Here is a 23477-nt window from a genome sequence, read left to right on the forward strand (position 1 = left end):
AACATAATCAATATTCAAGCAGGGTTTCAACATTTCTAAACTAAAAAATATATATATTAAGTGAAAGTCCAATAAACAGAGAGATGGTCAGAAAATTAAATGATATGTAGGTGTTTGTGTATGTGTGCATGTATGTATGTATAAGAATTATAAATATGTATAAATAAACATTAAAAGCATAGTGAACTCAGAGAGCAGTTCTATAGATTTCCTCAAGGTTATCTTCATGACTGCTAATATAATTGTACTACAGTAGTGAGGATTTACTGAATAATGGAATTTTCTGACTGATTGCTAGAGAGATTTTTCTATAATGCTAATTTAATAATCTGAACCGTATTAAAACCACCCCAAATAAACATTTCCATCATTTTTTTTTTAATTTTTATAGATTTGCAGTACCGTGTCACCCTAGATTCACTAAGACAGATATCACGAAGTTTTTTCTCTGGAACTCAAGAGAGAAAGATTCAAAGAAACATCACAGTTCGAGAATCAGAATGCACTAAGCACTCCTTCTACATGTTGGCAAGTAAATCATATATCATAGCTGCCTTATTCCAAATCAATACTATAGTAGACATATCTTATTTGAATTCAATCGAATTGTTACTGTTTTATTTCAAAGTGCACACAATAAAGTAAACTTTAGTTTGTTCACTGTTATTGGAAAAGCACAGGTCTGATTTTCTTATGTCTAAATATATTTCATAAAACTATCTTTAACCTTCCCTGGGTGTGTTATCAGACATTCAAATGTTATGAAATAATAGTAAAAGGCACAGTGCGCTAGATGACAAGGTACCTATTCACTTACTCATTTCATTCATTTGTTCATTTATTCTTTCAACTTGGAAACATCATTTGCCTTCTGTGGGCCTTGCCTGTCAAATGTGGATAAGTGATTAACCGCCCTGAGGGGTGACTGTTGGATCCTATGATTTCTGGGATCAACTGAGCTGTATATCTCTCTCTTTCTTTGACTTTAGATTGAAGGGAAAAACATCTGGTATTTTCTATCATCTGTAGTCTTTGTGCTACTTCAGCTTGGAAAGTGAATTATTAATCTCTAGAGATGGCTGGTAAGCCAGTTTGAACCTGTGTATGGGGCACCGTGTATGTGGAGAGTGTTCCCAACTGAGGGCAAGAGTCTCTTAAGCATTTTCTTAAAATGTACTTGATAGTAATAAGAATAAAAAAGCAGAATGAAGGTAATGGGGAACAATTGATTTTAATGAGGAACTGAGATTAAGATCAGAGACTTGAACATGATCCTGGAGTTTTAAAGGAAACAGGCCAATTTTCCCAACTCTGACTTAGCTCTGTATTCTGGATGTACGTATATTCTATATTTTGAAAATAGTAGCAAGGGGCAGGGAAGTGACAGTAAGTGTGCATCCTAGTGTGCCACATTTATTCTTCCTCAGTGATTGTCATGTCAATACTCCCCATGATGCATATCAAAATAAATGTGTTTTATCAACACTAAGCTCAAACTATGATCTGAAAAGCAACACTGGAGTTGTCCCACCTATTTAGTTCATCAGAACTGAACATTTAGTAGTTAGAACTTGAATAAAATTTAAACAGGTGTAAAACCAGATACAGCCTTGCCTCCAACCTGCTAAAAATCATTGTCACCTGTGTTTGTCCACAAATTCAGTGTCTGAGCTATGACTACACATTGGTGTTAATAAAGGCATGAACTAGTTTCAACATTTCCAAAATTCTTTTGGATTTTAAAATGAACATTTTAACATTTGTTCTGGAGTCAGCCAGGGTGGAATTTGTATGCCAAGTTTCTCACATTCTGAGTGACTTTGGCAAAATTGTTTAGTCTCTTAGAAGCTTAGTTTTTCATCTATAAAATAAGGACCATAATAGCTATTCATCTTAGAGGACTGTTGATATAATTCACAGTTAATATATATAAAGCTTGTAATTTTGAACACTCTATAAATGATAGTTGTTATGGTGACAGTGTTACTATGAATCATAGTCACATGATTTCTATATCATTTTACATTATAAAATTCTTATAGCTCTAGGTATATGGTATATTAATGAAATGCAATTCAATTTAAAGAAAGTTTGTCCTTCAGAAGTTGGGAGACTTTCCTAGAAGTATTACATAGTGATTTTTAGCTTGAGGTCTCAAGAAACAATATTGTTTTTATGCAAATAAATCAGGGTGGTATATACTGACACGGCAAGGTATGATGTATCCCATCACTCCAGCAAGCCCCTCTGAAGAGCTGAAGGTGAGTCGGCTGGCCATACTCAGAAGCCTCTGCATTCCAGATGTCCCCCTTGTCAAAAGGGAATGCCAATCCCCCTCCAGCAAAGCAAAGCTCTAACGAGGTCATATGTCAGATTAGGTGCACAAGAATGTTCCAGTAAGCCTGGCCCACAAAGACAAGAGAAGGAAGCCGTAAGAAGACCATAACATCCATTAAGTATGATACCAATGACATGTTTTGTGTTCCAACCTCTAGGACAAGCATGACTTTCAGGATTCTGTGAGAATAACTTTGGATTTTAATCTTACTGATCCAGAAAATGGGCCTGTTCTTGATGATTCTCTACCAAACTCAGTACATGAACATGTAAGTCAGATGTTTTTAAAATTCAGAATACTTACCTGTAAGTGTATCAGGAAAAACCTTGAAACACATAAACACATAACCCTAAATCAATTAATTTTTTTAAAAAAAGAATTAGACTCTTCTAGACATTTCCCAATCTTTCTAATTTCATATTGTTGGCGTTTAAGGGAACTAATAAATGACACCCATTTTTATCTCACCTGAATTCAGGACCAATTGAAAGAAATCTCCTCTTTTATTCCAATAAAACACTGGGTTGCGGGGCATGGTGTGGGTATAATGGGTGTCCTCACACTGAAGCACAGACTTAGACACAAATAACCAACCTGGTCATCAGCAGCCCTGATCCATCTCTGGCCTTCCTCACGGGGTCCCCCCCACTCCTAAAATATGCAAAATGGAGTAGAGCCGAATATACGCTTCCTGTGGGCATGCTGCTCCAGGGAGGGGAAAGGACTGAGCTGTGTTTGCCCAGTTTCTGATTCCAAATTTGGAGTCCACTGCCCCATCCCTGAGGGTAAGAGACGGGAGAGAATAGGGAAGGTGTCCCAAGTGAGGCACCAATGGAGGAGATATTAAGAATGGAGAACTTATTTTCTCCAAACACACATCTTCTACGCTCCCTTCCTTCCTACCAAGCTTATTTATTGCCTTATACATGCCAGGCCTTGGAGCTTGCAGTCTAACCTAGGAAACAGATATTAAGTAGCAATTAGATCATATGTTATGGAGAATTTCAGGACTCTACAGGAACGTCAACCTAGGCTGTGGAGTCAGGAGAGCCCCCCCCCTCCCCCCCCGCGCATTTGTGGCATTTAAGTGGAGCCCTGAAGAATAGGATGGTTTTCCATCCTATGTAGCGGAGTGGGGGGAACAGAGGGATACTGTGTGTGAAGGTCCAAAGGCACGAAGGAAACTGAGCTACACTTGCTACACTGGCTGAAGCTAAAGAGCAAGGGGGAGGCGATGTGAGATCTGGCAGGGGCCAGATCCTTCTGGACTTGGTGCCAATGCACAAATCCTAAACTTTTTAAAGAGTAGTGCAATGCTATTGAAAGTTTCTGTATGGCTCAGTCATGGGACAGGATGCTGCAGTGTGGAGAGTGATTGGAGGGAGACAGGAGTGGGTGCAGAGACCAGCAGGAGGCTGTTACTTTAGTTCAGGGAGGAAAGGAGGATGCCTGGTGAGAGGTGGTGGTGGGAATGGAGGAGAGGGAAGCATTGGGGAGATACTTAGAAAAGGAGTAGAATGGATAGTGCTTGGTGTTGGATTAACGAGGAAGAGAAATCAAGCAAGACAGACTCCTAGATGTGCGGCTTAACCACTTTCCACCTTCCGGACTGAGCTTTATGATATTCCTATGTACCTGATTCTTTTTAACAGAAAATCTCATAATTAGAGATGAATAGATTTAGATCTTGGAGCACTTGACTCAATATTTTGAAACTGTTCTTCCCTAGCAGACTAAAGCCAGTGAAAAACATCTGTGAAAACTGTGCATTCTTAAAAGGACTAGAAGATGTCATATCCATAAGTAAAAGTTTATCCTTTTCCTCTACAAATTACAGGAATAAATATAAAATTTCCTAAGATTTTTGTAGTGTGAAATTGATTCTCTTTGTGAGTTGCTTAACTTACTTTGGCAAAATGTCATTTCTGTTAAACAGATTGCTACATAATTTTTAATAATGCTTAATTAAATTTTGAAAAATAGTTTCCTTTCACCATTACAGATTCCCTTTGCCAAAGATTGTGGAAACAAAGAAAAATGTATCTCGGACCTCAGCCTGGATGTATCCACCACAGAAAAGGGCCTGCTTATTGTCAGGTCCCAAAATGACAAGTTCAACATCAGCCTCACGGTCAAAAACAAAAAGGACAGTGCCTATAACACCAGGACAATCGTGCATTATTCTCCAAATCTAATCTTTTCAGGAATTGAGGTAAACTTTTAGTTTTTCATTTATTTCTCCTCATAACAATCATTTATCAAACCTACATTTCATACTGCTGAGCTAATTGCTTTTATTACAGTTATTCTAGGAGAATAGAAAGCATTTCATATATAAAAGTAGGGCTCCGCCGGGCTCAGTGGCTCACGCCTGTAATCCTAGCATTCTGGGAGGCCGAGGCAGGCGGATTGCTCGAGGTCAGGAGTTCAAAACCAACCTGAGCAAGAGCAAGACCCCATCTCTACTATAAATAGAAAGAAATTAATTGGCCAACTAATATATATATAGAAAAAATTAGCCAGGCATGGTGGCGCATGCCTGTAGTCCCAGCTACTTGGGAGGGTGAGGCAGGAGGATTGCTTGAGCCCAGGAGTTTGAGGTTGCTGTGAGCTAGGCTGACGCCATGGCACTCACTCTAGCCTAGGCAACAAAGTGAGACTCTGTCTCAAAAAAAAAAAAAAAAAAAAAAAAGTGGGGCTCACCAATGGTGAACGTACCAAGCTTTTTCTTAAAGCTTTTGTTTCATTTCTTCGATGATATATGCCTTTTCTTAGATTAAGAATGAGGAAAGTATAGCTAATGTATCAAAATTGCATGTTTCACAGAGTCCTTAGACAACTAAAATTGTGACTGAGTCAAGTAAGACAATAAACATAACATGAAAACCAAAACTGTTTAGCGTAGATGCAGAGAAGGACATCTGTGTTGAACAAAAAAAAATTCACATGGGAAAATCAAAATACCATTTTCTATGAAAAATTCTTACTTTGGCAAGAGATTTGTATGAAATGACTATGTCTTATTGATTCGTAACAGAAGGTTTTTTAAAATCATTTTAGCAATAACATATATCTGCATAAGATGCTGTATCAGGGGTAATTTAATGTTTCCAAATATGAACTTTGTTTTTAATTCTGATCTCCAAATAAATCCCCCAGAGTTAATACATATTAATATATAATGCATATATTTATATGAATTAATAATATATGATTCATATTAAAAGCAATACACTTGTTATACATAGTATTAAAACACTGTTGTCTAGCTTCTGTAAATTCATTTTTCACTGATATTTCTTACCGTTTGTTAAGGTATCACTTAGAGACATGATCACTAAGATAAGTTTGAAAAAGATGTCACATATTATTATGCGTATTTTGGATTCAGTTAAGAATATTAATTATGAATGCAAATGTGCAAAATGATGTTGGGAAAATATTACCACTGATGTTTTCTCTGGAAAAAGTACTGTGCTGAAAATCACTGCCTATATCCTCTCCAGCTGATATAATGGCCTTAGCAGAGAGAGAGTGCATCTCCTCTGCTTGTATTAACAATAACAGTAATAATAATGACGGCAACCCTTTCTTGAGTCATACTATGTGTTAGGCACTGTTCTAAGGATTTCACTTATTTAATTCTCATTAATTATTTTATAAGTTGATATTTCTATAGTGCAGAGATTCACAGACAAAGACTTTTTTCACATTTTAACATTTCTGTAATTGCATTTTACAATGATAACGAGGTTTATTTACCTGGCAGCATTATTTCTCCTTCCTTGACATGTAAAATAATGGTGTACCACATGTCCAATTGCCTTTTAAGTTTGATGGAATAGAGTGTGGTGAACCCCACTGAGGTGAAGAATCTTGGCAAAGAAAAAGCTAACAGTGGTGGAATTGGGATTTGCATCCTGGCTCTGATCCACTGAGCTAAACTTCTCTAATGACTGAAGTTCTCTGCAGGCTGCTGTGTGCCAGTCTGGTACATGTGGATGATTTTGTTGAGCTACTGCAATCCTGGTGAGGTGGGGACTGTTAATACTCCCATCTTACAACTGAGAAGTTAGGCAGGACAGTGAGATGTGCTTTGTATTTCAGGCACCCTCATGTGATGTTTTTAGATTTTCATGGGCTGTGGGACAGGTGGTCACAGAATGCTGTGACTCTCCCAGCTAAATTGAGAGGCAAATCTTGACAAGGCAGTCACCAAGGCACAGCTGGGAAAATTATTTTAAAAAGGAAAAACAAGTTCTAGTATTTTACCTGCTCGTCAGCTCTAACTCTGTTTACTTTCTCTTCCTAGGCTATCCAAAAAGACAGTTGTGAATCCAAACATAATCTCACATGTAAAGTTGGATATCCTTTTCTGAAAAGAGGAGAAATGGTGAGTAGAATGTACAAAATACATGTGACAACTGAATATGAAGAATAATATGCTCAAAACCAAATATATAAATCCTTCTAATGACAGTTTAGGATAATGCAGATTAAAAAAATGAATTTAAAATTGTGACAGCTTGCAATCTGCTGTGGTCTGAATGTTTGTGTCACCCCAAATTCGTGTGTTGAAACTTAATCACAAACATTCAGACCATAGCAATATGCAAAGGATATTACTTATTCACATTAAAAAGTACACAAACATTATATTCTATCTATTTTTGAGATGTGATGAGGTTTTATTGTGTAACATAATGTTTCTTAAATAGCTTCATAATTTGAGTTTAGGTAATATCATTTATGTAAATTGAATAATATAGTCAAAGTAAACTTTTTTATCTGTTACTAAAGATATATATATATTTTTAATCTCATAGGTAACTTTCAAAATACTATTTCAGTTTAACATATCTCACCTCATGGAAAACGTGACCATTCATTTAAGTGCAACAAGGTTGGTTTATATGTGTGTGTGAGTGTATGTGTATGTATGTACATAATTTCTGTTGTGTATTTGGAATATTTGCTTTATAGACTCACTGGCAGCTTCTTACAGCTTGTATGAAATCAGTAGAACTGGAAGGCAGTAGACCACTTTGCTTCACAAAAACACCCTTATCAGTAATTAGCAAAATAAAGTTTCATTTAATAAGAATAATTCACCTAACTAGATTAAATCATTGGTTCCATGAGTTATATATTATAATAGCACATCACTTATATCTGCCAAATTTCTTTTAAATTCATAAAAATTGTATAAGCTCTGCTAATTTAAAATTTTTTCTGGCTACCCATCAAGGTCAACTAAATCATTAGATGGACTTAAAGTTTTATGATATCCCTTTGCAGTTTAATAAATTTTAATCTAATCAGAGCTTCTGAAAGGTGTAATAGAACACACAGACTAAAATCAGCAAAAAGCCAATAAGGAAATTGGAATAATAGTTTAACTTTCTTCTAAGTATAACTTTTCACTGGGCCATCTCCAGTGAGATTACTTCTGTCTTTTATTACTTTGCTCCCCAGTAACTAGTATTATGCCTGGCATATAATAATCACTAAATAGATGTAGAGTAAATGAATAAATGAGAAAAATGAATTCATAGATGAATTAATTCTAAATGTTCAATTCAACTCAAAAATATTTATTTGACATCTATTATGGATAAGATATTGAATTATTCACCATAAGAAATAATAAAAGTGACTAAGGGCATGAACCTCCTCATGGGGTGAATATTACAGTAGGGGGTTGAGACTAGTGTAAAATTATTGTAAAATTAAGGTAAAGACAATCCATCATAGAAATATAAACCATGTGTCAGAGACTTAATGGAGGCTGGAATAAGATCCACGTGGCAATGAGAACCCAAGAAAGCTTTATCAAGGAAATTATAATTGAGCAAGAACTTGAAGGGTGGATAGCATTTCACAGAGAGCTTGGGTGAGTAGGATAAGGTAGAGCATTTCAGGCAACATATACAACTTCATGAAAACTCAAAGGTAGACCAGCTGATCTCTTTGAGAAATATTGGGTAATAAATTTTAGTTGAAATGTAGAGAAAACATTAAGTAGTGATGAGAAGTAAACAGGGACTGCAAGTCCTACCATGTTGTACTAGGTACTGAATACAAGTACAAGGCATTTTTTCCTAATAGAACAGGCCATGAGGAACCAGAAAAGTTTTTGAGAGGTAAAATCATATGTACAGAGCTGCCTCTTAAGAAGATTAATTTAGGAAGGCCGCAGCATAGAATAGATGAGAGAGAAGGGGACCATTCATACTAAGAGCTCAGTTACACAAATACCTATAACCCAAGGCAGCATGCTGTTTCACTGCCCTGTTGCTCATTTCAAGACACTTTATACACTTGCGAGTAAGCAGGGTCATTAAAAGGTACCCATTGCCCCTTCTGTGAGACAACATGCAGGTGCTTGTCAGTTGGTGGAGGGATGTGTGTGATCATGATAGTGAAAGCGAACACTTATTGAGTGTTTCCTGTGTCCTTGGCACAATCTTAAGTACTTTACATTTGTTACTCATTTAGTCATAATGTATAAATCATTTAATGATAAAATCTTCATTTTATAGATGAAGAAACCAAAGCACAGAGATTATATAACTTTCCCAAAGCATATCAATGTTCAAGAACAATCCCATTCTCTGGCCCCAGAGCCAGTGCTCATTGTATCACTGGTACATGATCTTTTAATATAGGAGAACATGAGATTGTGTGTGTGTGTGTGTGTGTGTGTACGTGTGTATACACATATATACATGTGTTTACATAATATATAATTAAAATGATAACCAAAATCAAGGGACTAAATAAGTGCTTAACAAATAATATGTGTATCAAGTACTTGGTACTTAATATGGAAGGACTATTTAAAGGAGAAAAGAGAAGATTTTAGATATCTTCTCAGCTGTAGGGCCCTAGTTACTTCTCTTTGCAAGGTCCTCACCATGATAAATAAATAAGAATTATCTGGGGCGATTTGCATTAAAAACATGAATTCTTGGGCCCCAATTTGGACTTACTAAATCAACATTTCTGGGAGAGAAGCCCAGTAATAAATCTGTGTATTTTAACAATTAAACCTAGGGATTCTTATCAGTCACAGACTTTTGAGAAACATAAATCAGTGTGGTTTGCAACTCTAGCTGCCCATGAGAACAATGTGGGAACTTTTAACAATATTCATCTCTGACCTCTCTCCTCACCCCAGTCAAAAAATAATCAAAAATTCTAATCTTTTGTGCTTTTATTAATATTCGGTTGCCAAGATAACTTCTCCATCAAATGCTCACGAATGTCCCTAAGTAGTCAATGATTTAATGATTTGTCTGAATATGCTATGCGTTTTCTAGTGACAGCGAAGAACCTCCTGAAGCCCTGTCTGATAATGATGTAAACATTTCTATCCCAGTAAAATACGAAGTCGGTCTACAATTTTACAGGTAGGAGAAAAGTGAATTTTTATGTTGATGTCTTTCTATTAACTGTGTGTGGTTGTTAAAATGTGGTCCCTGGCCAGGATCATCACCTGGGAACTTGGTAGAGAGGCAACTTCTCCAGCTCTACCCCAGACTTACTGAGTCAGAAACTCTAGGGACAAGGCCAGCATTCTGTGTAAAACAAGCCCTCCAGGTAATTCTCATGCACCCTAATGTTTGAGAAAGAACCATTATACTAAATAACCCAAAATGAGAAGTGCTAGTTGTACTAGATTGCATTAGCAGCCCAGTCTTAACTCCTAAATGCAAGTTGAAGACCCACAAGTCCTTCTCAAAGACAATGTTTTCTTAGATTAGAGGTCACCAGCATATTTCTTGGCTGTCATCCTCATCCTGTGGGATCTGATTGGCTGACCCAATCCAGACACGTGTAATTAAAGCATTTCTCATTGACAAGAGCTATTTATTTCTTCCACTATTCATAAACCATTCTTTCTCTCAAGAACTTTTTATTTGTCCAAACACCAATTATGTTGACAAACTTTCCCTCTATAAATTCTCTTACTTAAGTAGAAGTCCAAGCTTTTGCTAAATAAACATGTGCAATGCATACAAAATTTAAGAATCGGTGGGAAGTTCATTTTAATCTAAAAGTCTTATCATTTTATTAATTTATTTTCTATGCCACTTTCTCTTTACTGATAAGAGACTACAAAAATAAGATTAGAGGATATATACATATATATTACTTATATTTCACAGCCTTTAAATTCCATTGGCTGTTTTCCGTTTTTCTGTGGTTCACTGATTTTTCCTAGAACTTTTTCATTTACTTAAAATTAATTTTTGGCAAACACTTATAAATATTTTTTTATTTGTCTTCTCTTGACTGAAGAGCTGCTTAAAAATATGTTACTTTACTGTACTAAGTTCATCCAAAGAACATGAATAAGTTGTATAGAGAAGACTGAACTGCTAAATTTAGCAGTAAATACAGAACTTTAAATTATGAAAAGGTAAACAATGTTTTAAATCTATTTAAAATTCAGCACTGCTAAAGATACCAAGTTTTAGCTTGACAATTCACTAAATGTAAATGGTATTAGTGAATTCAGGAAAACTTTTCACTTGTTAACAATGAAATTTTAACTTAAAAACTATTCATATTTTAGCATTGTAATATTAAATAAGCATTGATTACAGTTGAACTAAATTATATAACTCTTCTCACCCTACTCAAAGATTTAATTTTAGGTTTCAGGGTAAAAGAATTCCCCTCTGAATTGAAATTTCTGTAAGTATTTTTATGGAATTACATGGTATGGAGAAAGAAAAGAATGAGGCCAAATAAAATTGAAACTTTGTTGTGTTTTATTTTTCTTCTTTCAATTATTTTAAGCTCTGCAAGTGAATACCATATTTCAATTGCGGCCAATGAGACAGTCCCTGAAGTTATTAATTCTACTGAAGACATTGGAGATGAAATTAATATCTTCTACTTGGTAAGAAATTACCCCTAGATTAGTATTCTAAAGGAGTTATTTGTAAATTTATAAATAAAAGTATTAACAGACACATAGAAACATGTTGTTTCAACATTAAATCTCTATATGCCAGCATATATTCTTTATAATTTCACTATTTTTAAGCATTTTATTTAAATCAATGATAATTATACTTTCAACCAATTTTAAAGACTTAGGTCTCTAATTTCTTCATGATATGACACAATTATTAGAGTGACTTCCTAGAAAAAAATAAATTATGGTACCACATAGATATTATGTAAAAACCTGTAGACTTCATTTACATTATTTTTTCAGTATGACTGAGAAAAGTACCTTTTTAATAATTATGACTACTTTAAAAATTGATTGTGTCAAAATTATCTTGGCAGTGTTTTTCTTTACTCAACATATAAATATGTATCTCTTTATGCTCATCACAGCCTTTTATATGTATTATACTATATAAATTACTGATGTCGGTTCTACTACCTCCTTAAGTGATATTTTCCATTATATTTATTTTTCCTTTTGAATTCTTCATAATAAATTTTTCCTAACCACTACAGCAAAGAATCATGGCATTTCATTTTAGATAATACCTACTGACAGATAGACTCAAGTTAATATTACTCAGGAAAAAAAGGGAGCCCAATTCAAATGGATTTAAATATGTATTCACGAGTACAAAATAGTGCAACATAATTATAAGTAAAGATAGTCTCAATCTTTTTGGGAATTACCAACAATGATAAAGGAAGTTCTCTTACAAAGTGGATATAAATGTATACTCTCAAGATGAATTGTATTGTTTTTATTTGTGCTCTTTGCTAAAATTCCAGTGACAATATACCTTGAAAATTAGCATCAATGCCACTGTACTAGATTCAGGTATAAATTTTTAGAATTCAGGCTATCAGGTTTCTCCAGCCTCCTTCACTTTTCCTGGATAAGAGAATTCAGCAAACGAGAAAAAAATAAAACAAAAATATTTTGAATGTTGTAGATCTTCATATATTGTAACTTATTTAGGGTCCAGATTTGAAACAGGTACTCCCTATTATAAATACTGGTGATATAAATAACACTGTTAGGCACACCTTGAGCATAAATCTCTGTGTGCATCTCTGATTATTTTGCTGAGGTAAATTCTAGAAGTAGAATAATGGAATTTTTTAAAATAACACTTTTTAGATGAGGTCCAGTAACTTTACTGCTAGGAATTTTCCCTAGGAAATTATTGGTGATTCAGAGATTTCAGGGATATTCTTAACAATGTTATTTATGATAGTTTAAAAATTCAAACCTGGGCACAATCTAAAAGTTTAACAGCATAGAATTATTTAAATAAATTATCATATATTCAATGAAAAGCATATAATATGTTCAATGGAGAGCATATAATATGTTCAATAAATAATAATATTATTTATTATAATATTTTAGAAGGTACATTTTGGAGTAAGAAACCCTTATTCTGCTATTTACCATCACTGTGATCTTGGAAGTGTTTTATTCTCATTCTAACCTTGTTACCTCATTGATAAAAGAGAGATAATAAGAGAATCTACCACATAGGATTGTTGACAGGGTTAAAGTCAATAATGCAAATAAGAAGACTGGCAGTGTGTTGTACATAATCAGCAATAAATATTAATATTATGGTTGTTATTTAACTATTAACAGTCACATTATCAAAATCTATAAGTTTATGGAAAGTGCCATAGCATAATAAATTTTATGGGCAGGATACAAAGTTTTATATTTTATGTGGTACAAATTTTATAAAATATACATATATGCAAATAATAAAGGTGGGTAACTTACACTAAAATGTTACCAAAGTCATTGAATTGTAGGAAACTTTTATTTCTGTTTATTTTCAGCATTTTCCAGTACTTTTACAAAGAACATTTTTTTAATCAGAGAAAATAAATGATAATTACAGAGCACATGATTTCTGACTAAGTATCAGGAAACAGAATTCAACTGGGAGTCCATGCCAGACAAGCCTAGGACATATTACCATAAAAGAAAGAGTCAAGCAGCATATTTGAGAGGCTAGGCACAGCTGGTCAGGAATGTCCAGAATTCCAGGGTTAAGGGATGTAGTTAATCTTTAGCAATCACAGGAAATTGCTCCATATCTGAGTAGCTCTCTGTCGTCAAGAAGTTTCAGTTAGGTAGGTCAGTAGATTTCCTGACATCTAACCATGTAGATCAAGGAGCTCCTTACTTAGCTAAAGACACTGCACAGGGATGCCATGGGGTCAGAGCCTGGAGATCATGCTTGAGCAGTAGGAGGAAGACCACTGCACCTGGTCGCTCCAATTCACTTGCGCCTTCTAAGCAGGAAAGGACTTCTGAATAGTGAGTTCGGCTTCCTGCTGAACTTCATCCTGCCCATCCTCCCCTCTAAGCTATGCTCACCACTGATGTGATATTGAGTAAGAGTTCTGGGTTAGCGGATGAAAACAAATGGAAATTGAGATGAAAGTCAATCTGACTCACATCACTCCAGATTATCAGCAGCCAGAGACACAGTAGCCCTGGCTGGGGATAGGATGGTGAAGGGAAGAAGACAGGTCTGATTTGCCCATATGGTGGTGGCAGATCCCATCTAGTCAGGGTTAGAGATGATTTATGGATTTAAGGAGTTATTGAAAACTGAGTTAAGGCAAACAAAAACATGCTAACCTGTTCCATGTGGATCAGGTAAATGATCTCCCTCTTCTCAGCTCCAAAAAGCCTGGTATATTAGAAAGGATAGTGAGCATGGCAAGAGCCTAAAAGCAGAAAGATTTTCAATTCTGATTCTCCACTAATCATAGTCCTATTTGGGGAGTGGAGGAAGAAGGAACAATATGTTTATAGCTGATCAAATGACCACTGACCATCAAACATCCACATTTTCTTGCTAGTTTAATTAACCCAGTTCTCTGTACTGTGCCATAACTGTCTGCATTCATTTGGGATTCAAAATAGTATGCAATCAATCAGCTAAAAACCAAAGTCCTCCATAAGACAGAAAGGATACAGTTGAAAGAGGAAGAAAGGGTTATATTTCTGTTTCTTTCCCATAGATTAGAAAAAGTGGACATTTTCCCATGCCAGAACTTAAGCTGTCAATTTCATTCCCCAATTTGACATCAGATGGTTACCCTGTGCTGTACCCAACTGGATGGTCATCTTCTGACGTAAGTCATGTGTGCTCCGGAATTATGTCATTACTGCTATCTTTTTCACTTTGATTATGCCTTTTATTTCACATGACACTTGTGATAGTTTTTACCAAAGTAATATGGAGAGGCATTTAGAAAATTTAAAAACAATAATAATGACTTCCACTGGTTATTTAGTAGATGTATTATTTCTTAGGACTGCTGTGACAAATTAGCACCAATAGGGTGACTAAAAACAACAGAAATTTATTCTTTCACAATTCTGGAGGCCAGAAGTCCAAAATCAAGGTGTTGACTCCATCTAGAGCCTCTGAGGAAAAATCTGTTTCATGCCTCTCTCCTAGCTGCTGTGGCTGCTGCCTGCCCTTGGTGTCCCTTGGCTTGTGGCAGCATAACTCCAGTCTCTGTCTCCATCTTCACATGGTCTTCTTGTCTGTGTTTCTGTGTGTTCTCTTTCTCTTTCTCAATCTGTTTCTGCTTCTCATTATCGGATTTAGGGCCCACCCTAAATCCAGAATGATCTCATCTGGCAATCCTTAATTTAATTACATCTGCAAAGACTCTATTTCCAAATAAGGTCACATTCCTAGATTCCAGGAGTTGAGCATATCTTTTGTGGGATTATTAATCCACCCTAATACATTTTAGATAATTAATTGTTGATTGATGCCTGAAATTTTTGTTATATTTTAATTGGCCTTTAGTGATCAAACAACTCTATAAAAAGACTTAATTGTTCCTTTGCACACACAGCTGCACCTAAAATAGTTGTTTACTCACTTATTCCAAACAATAGCAATATTGCACCTCATTTGTACTTGTATCATTGAATCAGACTATATGATAGTTAATTATTATGGGTTAGTATCTGAAACAGAAAATCAGAGTAAATATCGAATTAATGCATGTGTGATTTCAGCATTTGACAATCTGTCTTCTTTTTACACATTTTAAGGGTATTCTCAGAAAATAAGAAATAGCAGCAGTGATAGTTGGCTTTCCTAAGGGCAAACAAAAAGAGAAAAAATTGTACTTTTCATACTATTTATGAACCTTTATCCTTATTATCTTTTATCAAGAATGTAGGGAGCACCGAGGAAGAAAAGGGGTTATTTTATTTTTTTCATTTTTGGCTGGTTCAGAAAAAGTTTATTCACATATTTTATGGGTGTAGGCTGGGAAACAATTGGTCTGAACTCTCAGTTGCCTTTTAAGGAACTTGTCTTTGACGTTTAAAGGCAGAAGCCATCCCCAAATTGGGCTGACACATTGAATGGGGTCTTTAAGCATCTGTGTATCATGTTCTAAGATTTCTATTTTAGTTAATTACCATTAGTGTAAATATAAAACTAAATAAATTCTCATTGGCCCAGATTTCCAAAACAATCCCTCTTTTTCTCCATTTTCATTATTTATTTATTTATCTATTTATTTAATTTTGTATTTCAGCATATTACAGGGGTACAAATGTTTACGTTACATATATTGCCTTTGCCCCACCCAAAGCAGAGCTTCAAGCGTGTCCATCCCCCAGATGGTGAGCACTGCACCCATTAGGTGTGAATATACCCATCCCCTCCTCCACCCTCCCATCTGCCCTGCACCTGATGAATATTACCACTATATGTGCGCTTAAGTGTTAATCACTTAATACCAATTTAATGGTGAGTACATGTGGTGCTTGTTTTTCCATTCTTGTGACACTTCACTTAGTAGAATGGGCTCCATCTTGCAAAGTGTTTATTAGATAAAGTCTAGAGAAAGAATCTGAGACCTAGTTATCTCATAAACATAGCATTTTAACATGTATAGGGCTGTCTACTTACATATTCTTCCCACATAGATTAAGTTTCTTACCCTTGGCATGTAGGGACTCAAAAATATTATTGGATGAATACATAAATACAGATGAACTTCCTTCTCTTTCTAATTCTGTTTCATAAGCCATCATATCAGCCATAATACTGAAGAACAAATGATAACCCTTTTTGTTTCCCTCAGTAGAGGTTTAAGGTTTTTTTCTCTCTCTGTATTATGGAAATTTATAAGCTAATCTTTGATGATAGCAATAAATTAATGAGTGTATTATGTAATAGTTCTACTAGCATCCTATCTTTTCTGTAACAATCTCACTGGTATTACAATTCAAAAGTAGCATGGTAACAGGAATTATTATCTGGATATTGATATGTGTGTATATATGATATGTTGCTGGTATATAATAACCTTCTTCTTAAGCACACTTAACAAAGGTGGATCTTTAATATATGGCAATGGCTGTCATTCACAGATTCTTCACATTATCGTACCAAGTCATTTTTCCATCTGACATATGGCATTGTCTGATAAAAGAAATATTTTTATTTCTTAGAATGCGAACTGCAGACCCCGTATCCTGGAGGATCCTCTTGGTGTCAACTCTGGAAAGAAAAGGACTATATCAAAATCTGAAGATCTCAAACGAGGAACAATTCAGGTAAATTAGGACAAGTGCTATTTTTACCTCAGGCTTTCCAAGTGAATAAATTTAATATTAACCTAGAAATAACTATCTGAGGTATTTGAATATAGTATATTTGATCAAATGGAGAGAATACTAATATGTACCTCTGGACATTTAAACAGGATTGCAGTACATGTAAATTTGCTACCATCACATGTAATCTCATGCCTTCTGACGTAAGCCAAGTGAATGTCTCACTTATCTTGTGGAAACCAACTTTTATAAAAGTAAGTAATTGCATTTTTCTATGTCATTATTGAATCAAATCAACAAATATTTGTTGACTACTTGCTATTACTGTTGGAAAGAACGTGAGACTGGAAGTCGAAGAGAATGTGATCTAAGCCCCAGCTCTACTTACAGCTGTGTGGGTCTCATCTTCTTTGTCTATTGAGAACTGAGTTATTTCCAAGTCCCTTCCAAATCGATATACTTTTTTTCAGTCTCTCTTATCCTTTCTCTTTTCACCTTGAGAGATAAATACCTCTCCAGTACCAAAGCTTGCACTTACCTTAATATTTTGGAACTCAGTTAAGGTACAAAGATTACAGAGTGACAATCCATGACGCCACTAACAAAGGATAGAACTGGCATATATGTTGGATTTACTGTGTTTTACCAGACTTTTATCCTATATAAATATATTTTGAAAGAAATTTTTAACCCCTTATAAAGCTCAATTTGTCTGAAAGTTTTAAAGGTACTATAAAACTTAGTTTATTGAATTTTATATCACTTGTTTCTTAGGAAATATTTAGTCCATCACATGGAATTACCATGTTTAGGTTTGATCATAGTAAGTTGCTATTTTTGTAAGTCACAAAATGTTGAATATTGGCAATTTCATTTTTAACCATTTTTCAGTCCTAAATGAGTGCCTCTACAAACCTCATTACCAGAGTGTAGCTATTTCATGCCTACCTACATTAAAGGTAAGCAGAGTTTGAGGTTTCTTTCTTCTAAGGATAAATCTGAATAGAAATTATTTAGAATTTTTTTCCATTCAATAATAAGCATCTTGGCTCACGCCTGTAATCCTAGCACTTTGGGAGGCCGAGGCGGGCGGATTGCTCAAGGTCAGGAGTTCAAAACCAGCCTGAGCGAGACCCCGTCTCTACCAAAAATAGAAATAAATTAATTGACCAACTAAAAATATATATACAAAAAATTAGCCGGGCATGGTGGCGCATACTTGTAGTCCCAGCTACTCGGGAGGCTGAGGCAGTAGGATCGCTGAGCCCCGGAGATTGAGGTTGCTGTGAGCCAGGCTGACGCCATGGCACTCACTCTAGCCTGGGCAACAAAGTGAGACTCTGTCTCAAAAAAAAAAAATAATAATAATAATAATAATAATAAGCATCTAAGAGAGGATTTGGGGGGCAAAAGGAGGGAAGATAGATACACAATCATCATTTGGTACTACCAGTTCCTGTTAGAAGTTAACAAAACCAGTGTTTTTAATCTCTCAGAGAAACCTTAACTTTAATAATTATGCTACTCAAACATAACTAGGGCTCATTTCAATTAGCATAGTATATTTAAAACAAATCCTGTTTGTTTTTCAGGCCCATTTTTCCAGCTTAAATCTTACTGTAAGGGGAGAACTTCAGAGTGAAAATACATCACTGGTTTTAAGTAGTAGCAATCAAAAAAGAGAGGTAAGTGCAACTCTTAAGTTTTGAAAACATTATACATTTTACTCTGAATTTTGTGACATAATGTTTTATAATTGCTTATATTCCTTTAAGCAGTGACTGGCACAGCTCTCAATAAGTGACAGATACTATTTGCTTCCAATTATACTTCCTTTGCTTCGATGTGATTTGAGTCTTCTTCTTCTTGTAAGAAAGTGGGAAAATCCTGATATTTACAATTAATATGCCATGTTTGACTTCATTCCTTCTAACTATCACAGTAAATGGATGTTTTTACTTTCACCTTGATAATAAATGATGCATATGTAACTTTCCTCCTTAAAAATTGACATTATAAAATGCAACTGACATCTGAAGAACAGGCTTGAAAAATAGTTTCTTTATAAGAAGTATCTTTATACTGCACAAGAATACATGTAAATTTTTAAAAGTTTTCTTCATTTAGTCATTGGGAAACTTGAAACAAAAATGAGATGGTATTCCCCAATACAAAGTCAGGCTTGAGTTGTTGGCAAAAATACAAAGAAAGGTTTGAGGATTTTTACTCTTGTCCTCTTATAAAATAAGGCCAACTACTTGTTACAGACACAGACACTTCAGCATGATTGCACCTCTTGGGGAGAGTTTAAATATCTCATGTGGACAAACAACACCATGTAAATCATAAATTTCTATTTAGAGGTTCCCTAACATTCAGATGTTCTTTCAAAATTGCTTATTTCAAATTATTCCAATGTCAATGACCTCTGGTAAATATATACCTTTAAAGAGAAAGGAAAATACAGGCATATAATGTTTACCTACTTCATAAAGAGCAATTAGCCTGATCAATACACAATGGAGAGTTGTTCTACATACAGAAACGTCAACATTTCACAAAAACCTAAAAAATATGACCATGGATATTATTGGGGAAAAATACATTTGATCCCTAAATATGTTGTGTTGAAACTTTATAATTAGTTTTATTTCCCAAAAATGTTAGTTATAAATTCCCCTGGGGACATTTATTCTACATTCATCCTAAAGGAAGATTATATATATTAATATATTTATAAAACTGTTAATACTATAAGTGATCATTTTGTAATTGTGTGATCTAAGGGAGGTCACTGATCCTATCTAGACTCCAGTTTTCATATCTGTAAGTTCAGAGAATTATTTTAGAAGTGTTTAACGTCTGTCTTAGCCTGGCATGGTGGCTTGTGGCTTACACCTATACTCCCAGCTATTCAGGAGGTTGAGGCAGAAGGATTGCTTATGCCTAGGAATTCAAGTCCAGCTTGGGCAACATAGCAAGAACCCATCTCAAAAAAAATCTGTCTTAATGGTCAGATTCTGTATTTATCTATATTCTTGCCAGCTCTGTGACCTACCTAAAGCAACTTGAGGGGGTTTTAATTTGTAGCTACTACATGCAAATATCTCCCCTGTTAGTTTCCTTTTCTACCCTAATCACCCCTCTAGGTTAAAGAATTGAGATGTTCCCTGTTAAAGGCAAATATAAAAACTTGGGCCATCATCAACCATTGATACATACCCTGAATTATTTTTTTTTCAAATAACCCAGGGATGAGACACAGAGAAAACAAGTTTCACTGAAGTTTGGGTTCCACCTTGTGAGAGCTTGGGTATCTGGAGCACTAAAAGCTGTCCATTTCACAGTTTTATTTCAATTAGTATTTAATTTATAGATGTGGACCAAGAGATAAGTTGACTGGAAGAGAAAGTGTGGTATAATAAAAGGCACATTGTGGTGAATATATATGCAAAAATTCATTTATCTGTACACTTGAGATTTGTGAATTTTATTGTATTAATAGGAAACTTACACTCAATTTATAAACAAAAAATCACATTAGAATTAACATATGAAGACCTACTCAGGTTTTTATATTGACAACCTGTAACATCAGCCAAAACTGATGCTGTTATGACAATGCAATAAAGTCTATTAATTAATCTTTGAAACATGCAATACTTTGGTTCTCCCCAAGTTAAACAAAAATTCAGTCCTAGCCCTGAGCATTATTGATTGACATTTTCCTCTTTAGATATAAATTTCTGAAAGATAAGATTAGAAATTCTTTTTCAGTGATAATAAAATTTGACATAGTTAGAGATTTAGAATAGATGAAGGACATTTTCAAATGTAAACTCAATGTTTTCTCTGTATATAGTAATAAGATAAAGTACATTGTTTGGTATAAAATTATAGCCAGTAAGAACTCTATGTTCTAGGAGTTCTAATAGGCGTTTATCATTGTTAACAATCTTGTTTAATAATTTTCAGCTTGCTATTCAAATATCCAAAGATGGGCTACCAGGCAGAGTGCCATTATGGGTCATCCTACTGAGTGCTTTTGCTGGATTATTGCTCTTAATGCTGCTCATTTTAGCACTGTGGAAGGTAAGCACCAAAGTTCCTTTGACTTTTTATTTCAGTCATCAGCAAATTGTTGAAATAAATTATTATTTCTCCATGCTGTGTAATATAGCATTATACAGCAATGAAACAAACATTGAAATGATAATAAGATAAAGAGAAACAAGAAAAATGAATATTTTTCAAACATTGTTCACAACTTGATCCAATTTTTGTAATGGAAAAAGCCTTATTTTAGACATATTCAGAAATCATGGAGGATCTCCCTAGAGTGTAGGATTATAGAGGATTTCCATATGTCTGTAATATTTGAAATTTTACAGTAAGTATGCATTACCTTTGTAAGCAGGGAAGAATAAAAAATCTCTTTAATAAAGAATAGAATTAATTTCTATGTCAATTTAAGGGCATATATTATAAATAGTAGATTCATGGTTTAGATAAGGCTTGTTTTAGTCACATTTCTATGTATCTTAAAGATCAAATACTTCTTTAGGGTGTAAACAGACATACCACATTTTATGCAATAAATTGCATGCCTGAGTGCAGATGAGGGACTTACTAATTAGTTGATATAAGGGAGATCTTAATGTTTCACAGACTCTTCTTTCAAATTCTCTTTTAAAATTGAGCAACCATCTATATTGTCTTGAATAAATCTGGATATTAACATAATGTTTTGCTTAGGCTGAGATATACAAGATTTTTTAGATTCTTAACAGCCTTCTCACTTTCAAATTAAACAAAACTAAGATGATAGCTTTTGGGATAAATTTAATAGAGAATAAAATCCCATAGAAAATTTTAATTCAACTTTTTTCAATTAATTATCAAATTGGCATTTATTATAAAATAATATCCCTCTATGTTTTACCTATTATTTTTTAAATAGTTAAACTATGTTAAAAATACAGATTATGGCTATATATTTATTTTTCTAATACATGAGCAACGGAATTATTTAATCAAATAGTTTGTATAGCAAGTTTTTCTCCCAGCTGTTCCTATCCTTTCTGCCTATCCTATAATGAATAACTTCCTCTTTGGGGAGTCTTACTATCAGAGAAGATGAATAAAGCCATGTTAAAGATTTAGGTCCATGGCATTTAATTCTATAAATGGAATCCATGGCTTTTCTCTAGCAAAGTCCCCAAGACAGAATTCTCCATTATTTTCAACTCCCTGCTCTACCTTCTACCAATGTTCTCTTTGTAATTCCTAGCTTTGCCACACTGTGGTACCCGAGGCCTGGCTTATTGGTGTTAAGATTGTGCTTGAAATAATAGAAAGTGGTTTCTTCATTTATATGCGTCTCTAATAGAGTGTGTTACTGTTGACTTCCTTTTCTTCTGAGTGCTGCACTTGCCCATATAGTTTTAGGGCACCATTGACGAGAGAAGAGGAGAGCCAGACCTAATATTTGGATAGATTCTATCTGATTTTATACGTCTGTTTAAGACAAACAAGCAAATAGGAAATTTCATTCACCTGTCTGTTTTTCAGTCACTAGTGACTAGTCTGACAAAGCATAAATGTAAAAATAAACATGTTCTTTCATCCAGTAAATGTTGTGCTGATACATCCTGGTGGCTTCTTAGACTTTCTTTTTAGGCCCAAAAGAAGGCCATTTGACAAACTTTAGATCATCTTGACCAGAGGATATAGTTAGTTTGGCCACTTTAGTGGGAGGCTTAGCGATCTGAACTGTGATTCCATGCAGAAGGGAAGGAACTAGCTCCTACTGAATGCTTACTGTGTGCCAGGCATCGTTTTGAGCATTGGCACTGAACATTCTCACTCAATACTCACAATACTGCTGTGAATCTCATTTTGTAAACAAGGAAACTGAGGAACATAAAAGTTAGGTATGTTTTCCCAAAGCCACATGGTTAGTAAGGCTCAGAATAAAGCTAGCTCTGAATCCTGTCCCAACACCATTAACTATTATCACTCTGTGTTCGCTCTTGCTTTCATTCCCTCTGCTGTCCTTACAACAACTTTTCAACCAAGGATTTTAACTACATTTTATACCTGAGGACATTAAAGCCAAGAGAGGTTAAGTACACTCCCAAGAGCTAGTAAATGACTGGATTCAAACAATGATTGATCTATCTGCAAATCTCATGGCTTTTCCAATATATCCCACTGCTGCGGGCTATGGAATATGGCTCTTTATTCTGAAGCTCTAGGAATTGGGTTTTGTTCAAGAGGGCCATAAACTCTTGGAAACATAATATTTGGTTTTGAAATGAGGGTCCCTGGTTGGACTCAGACTTTCAGCAGTTCTATTATACCATAAAGGTTAATCCCTCTTTCCCCTGCTGTAAAGTTATGTTGGAACCTTCCTGGAGCACGTGATCAGTCTATAATAGGCTGAGAAGAGCTACTTTCATCCATAGGCATCTTTTTATACTCACTACATCTGGAGCAGACACCTCAGAATAATCCTTTCTTCCTCCTCCTCCCAAATCCCATGGCACTGGAAGTTCACTGCAACTC

At 34.9% G+C, this 23477-nt stretch overlaps 1 protein-coding gene across 3 annotated transcripts in view; it reads left to right on the forward strand.

Moving 5' to 3' along the window:
* Positions 1–23477, forward strand: part of ITGA1 (integrin subunit alpha 1) — a 153897-nt gene that overhangs the window by 121705 nt on the left and 8715 nt on the right. For all 3 annotated transcript variants that reach the window (XM_012740408.3, XM_076008014.1, XM_076008015.1), the window contains 12 exons: positions 392–528; positions 2496–2606; positions 4341–4550; positions 6651–6731; positions 7165–7241; positions 9661–9750; positions 11147–11249; positions 14336–14449; positions 16806–16910; positions 17060–17164; positions 18503–18595; positions 20886–21002. In XM_012740408.3, coding sequence (XP_012595862.2) covers positions 392–528; positions 2496–2606; positions 4341–4550; positions 6651–6731; positions 7165–7241; positions 9661–9750; positions 11147–11249; positions 14336–14449; positions 16806–16910; positions 17060–17164; positions 18503–18595; positions 20886–21002 — 1343 coding nt within the window. The remainder of the gene's footprint in view (positions 1–391; positions 529–2495; positions 2607–4340; positions 4551–6650; positions 6732–7164; positions 7242–9660; positions 9751–11146; positions 11250–14335; positions 14450–16805; positions 16911–17059; positions 17165–18502; positions 18596–20885; positions 21003–23477) is intronic.

The sequence above is a fragment of the Microcebus murinus genome, chromosome 11 (genome assembly GCF_040939455.1).
Source record: "Microcebus murinus isolate Inina chromosome 11, M.murinus_Inina_mat1.0, whole genome shotgun sequence".
Classification (NCBI taxonomy): domain Eukaryota; kingdom Metazoa; phylum Chordata; class Mammalia; order Primates; family Cheirogaleidae; genus Microcebus; species Microcebus murinus.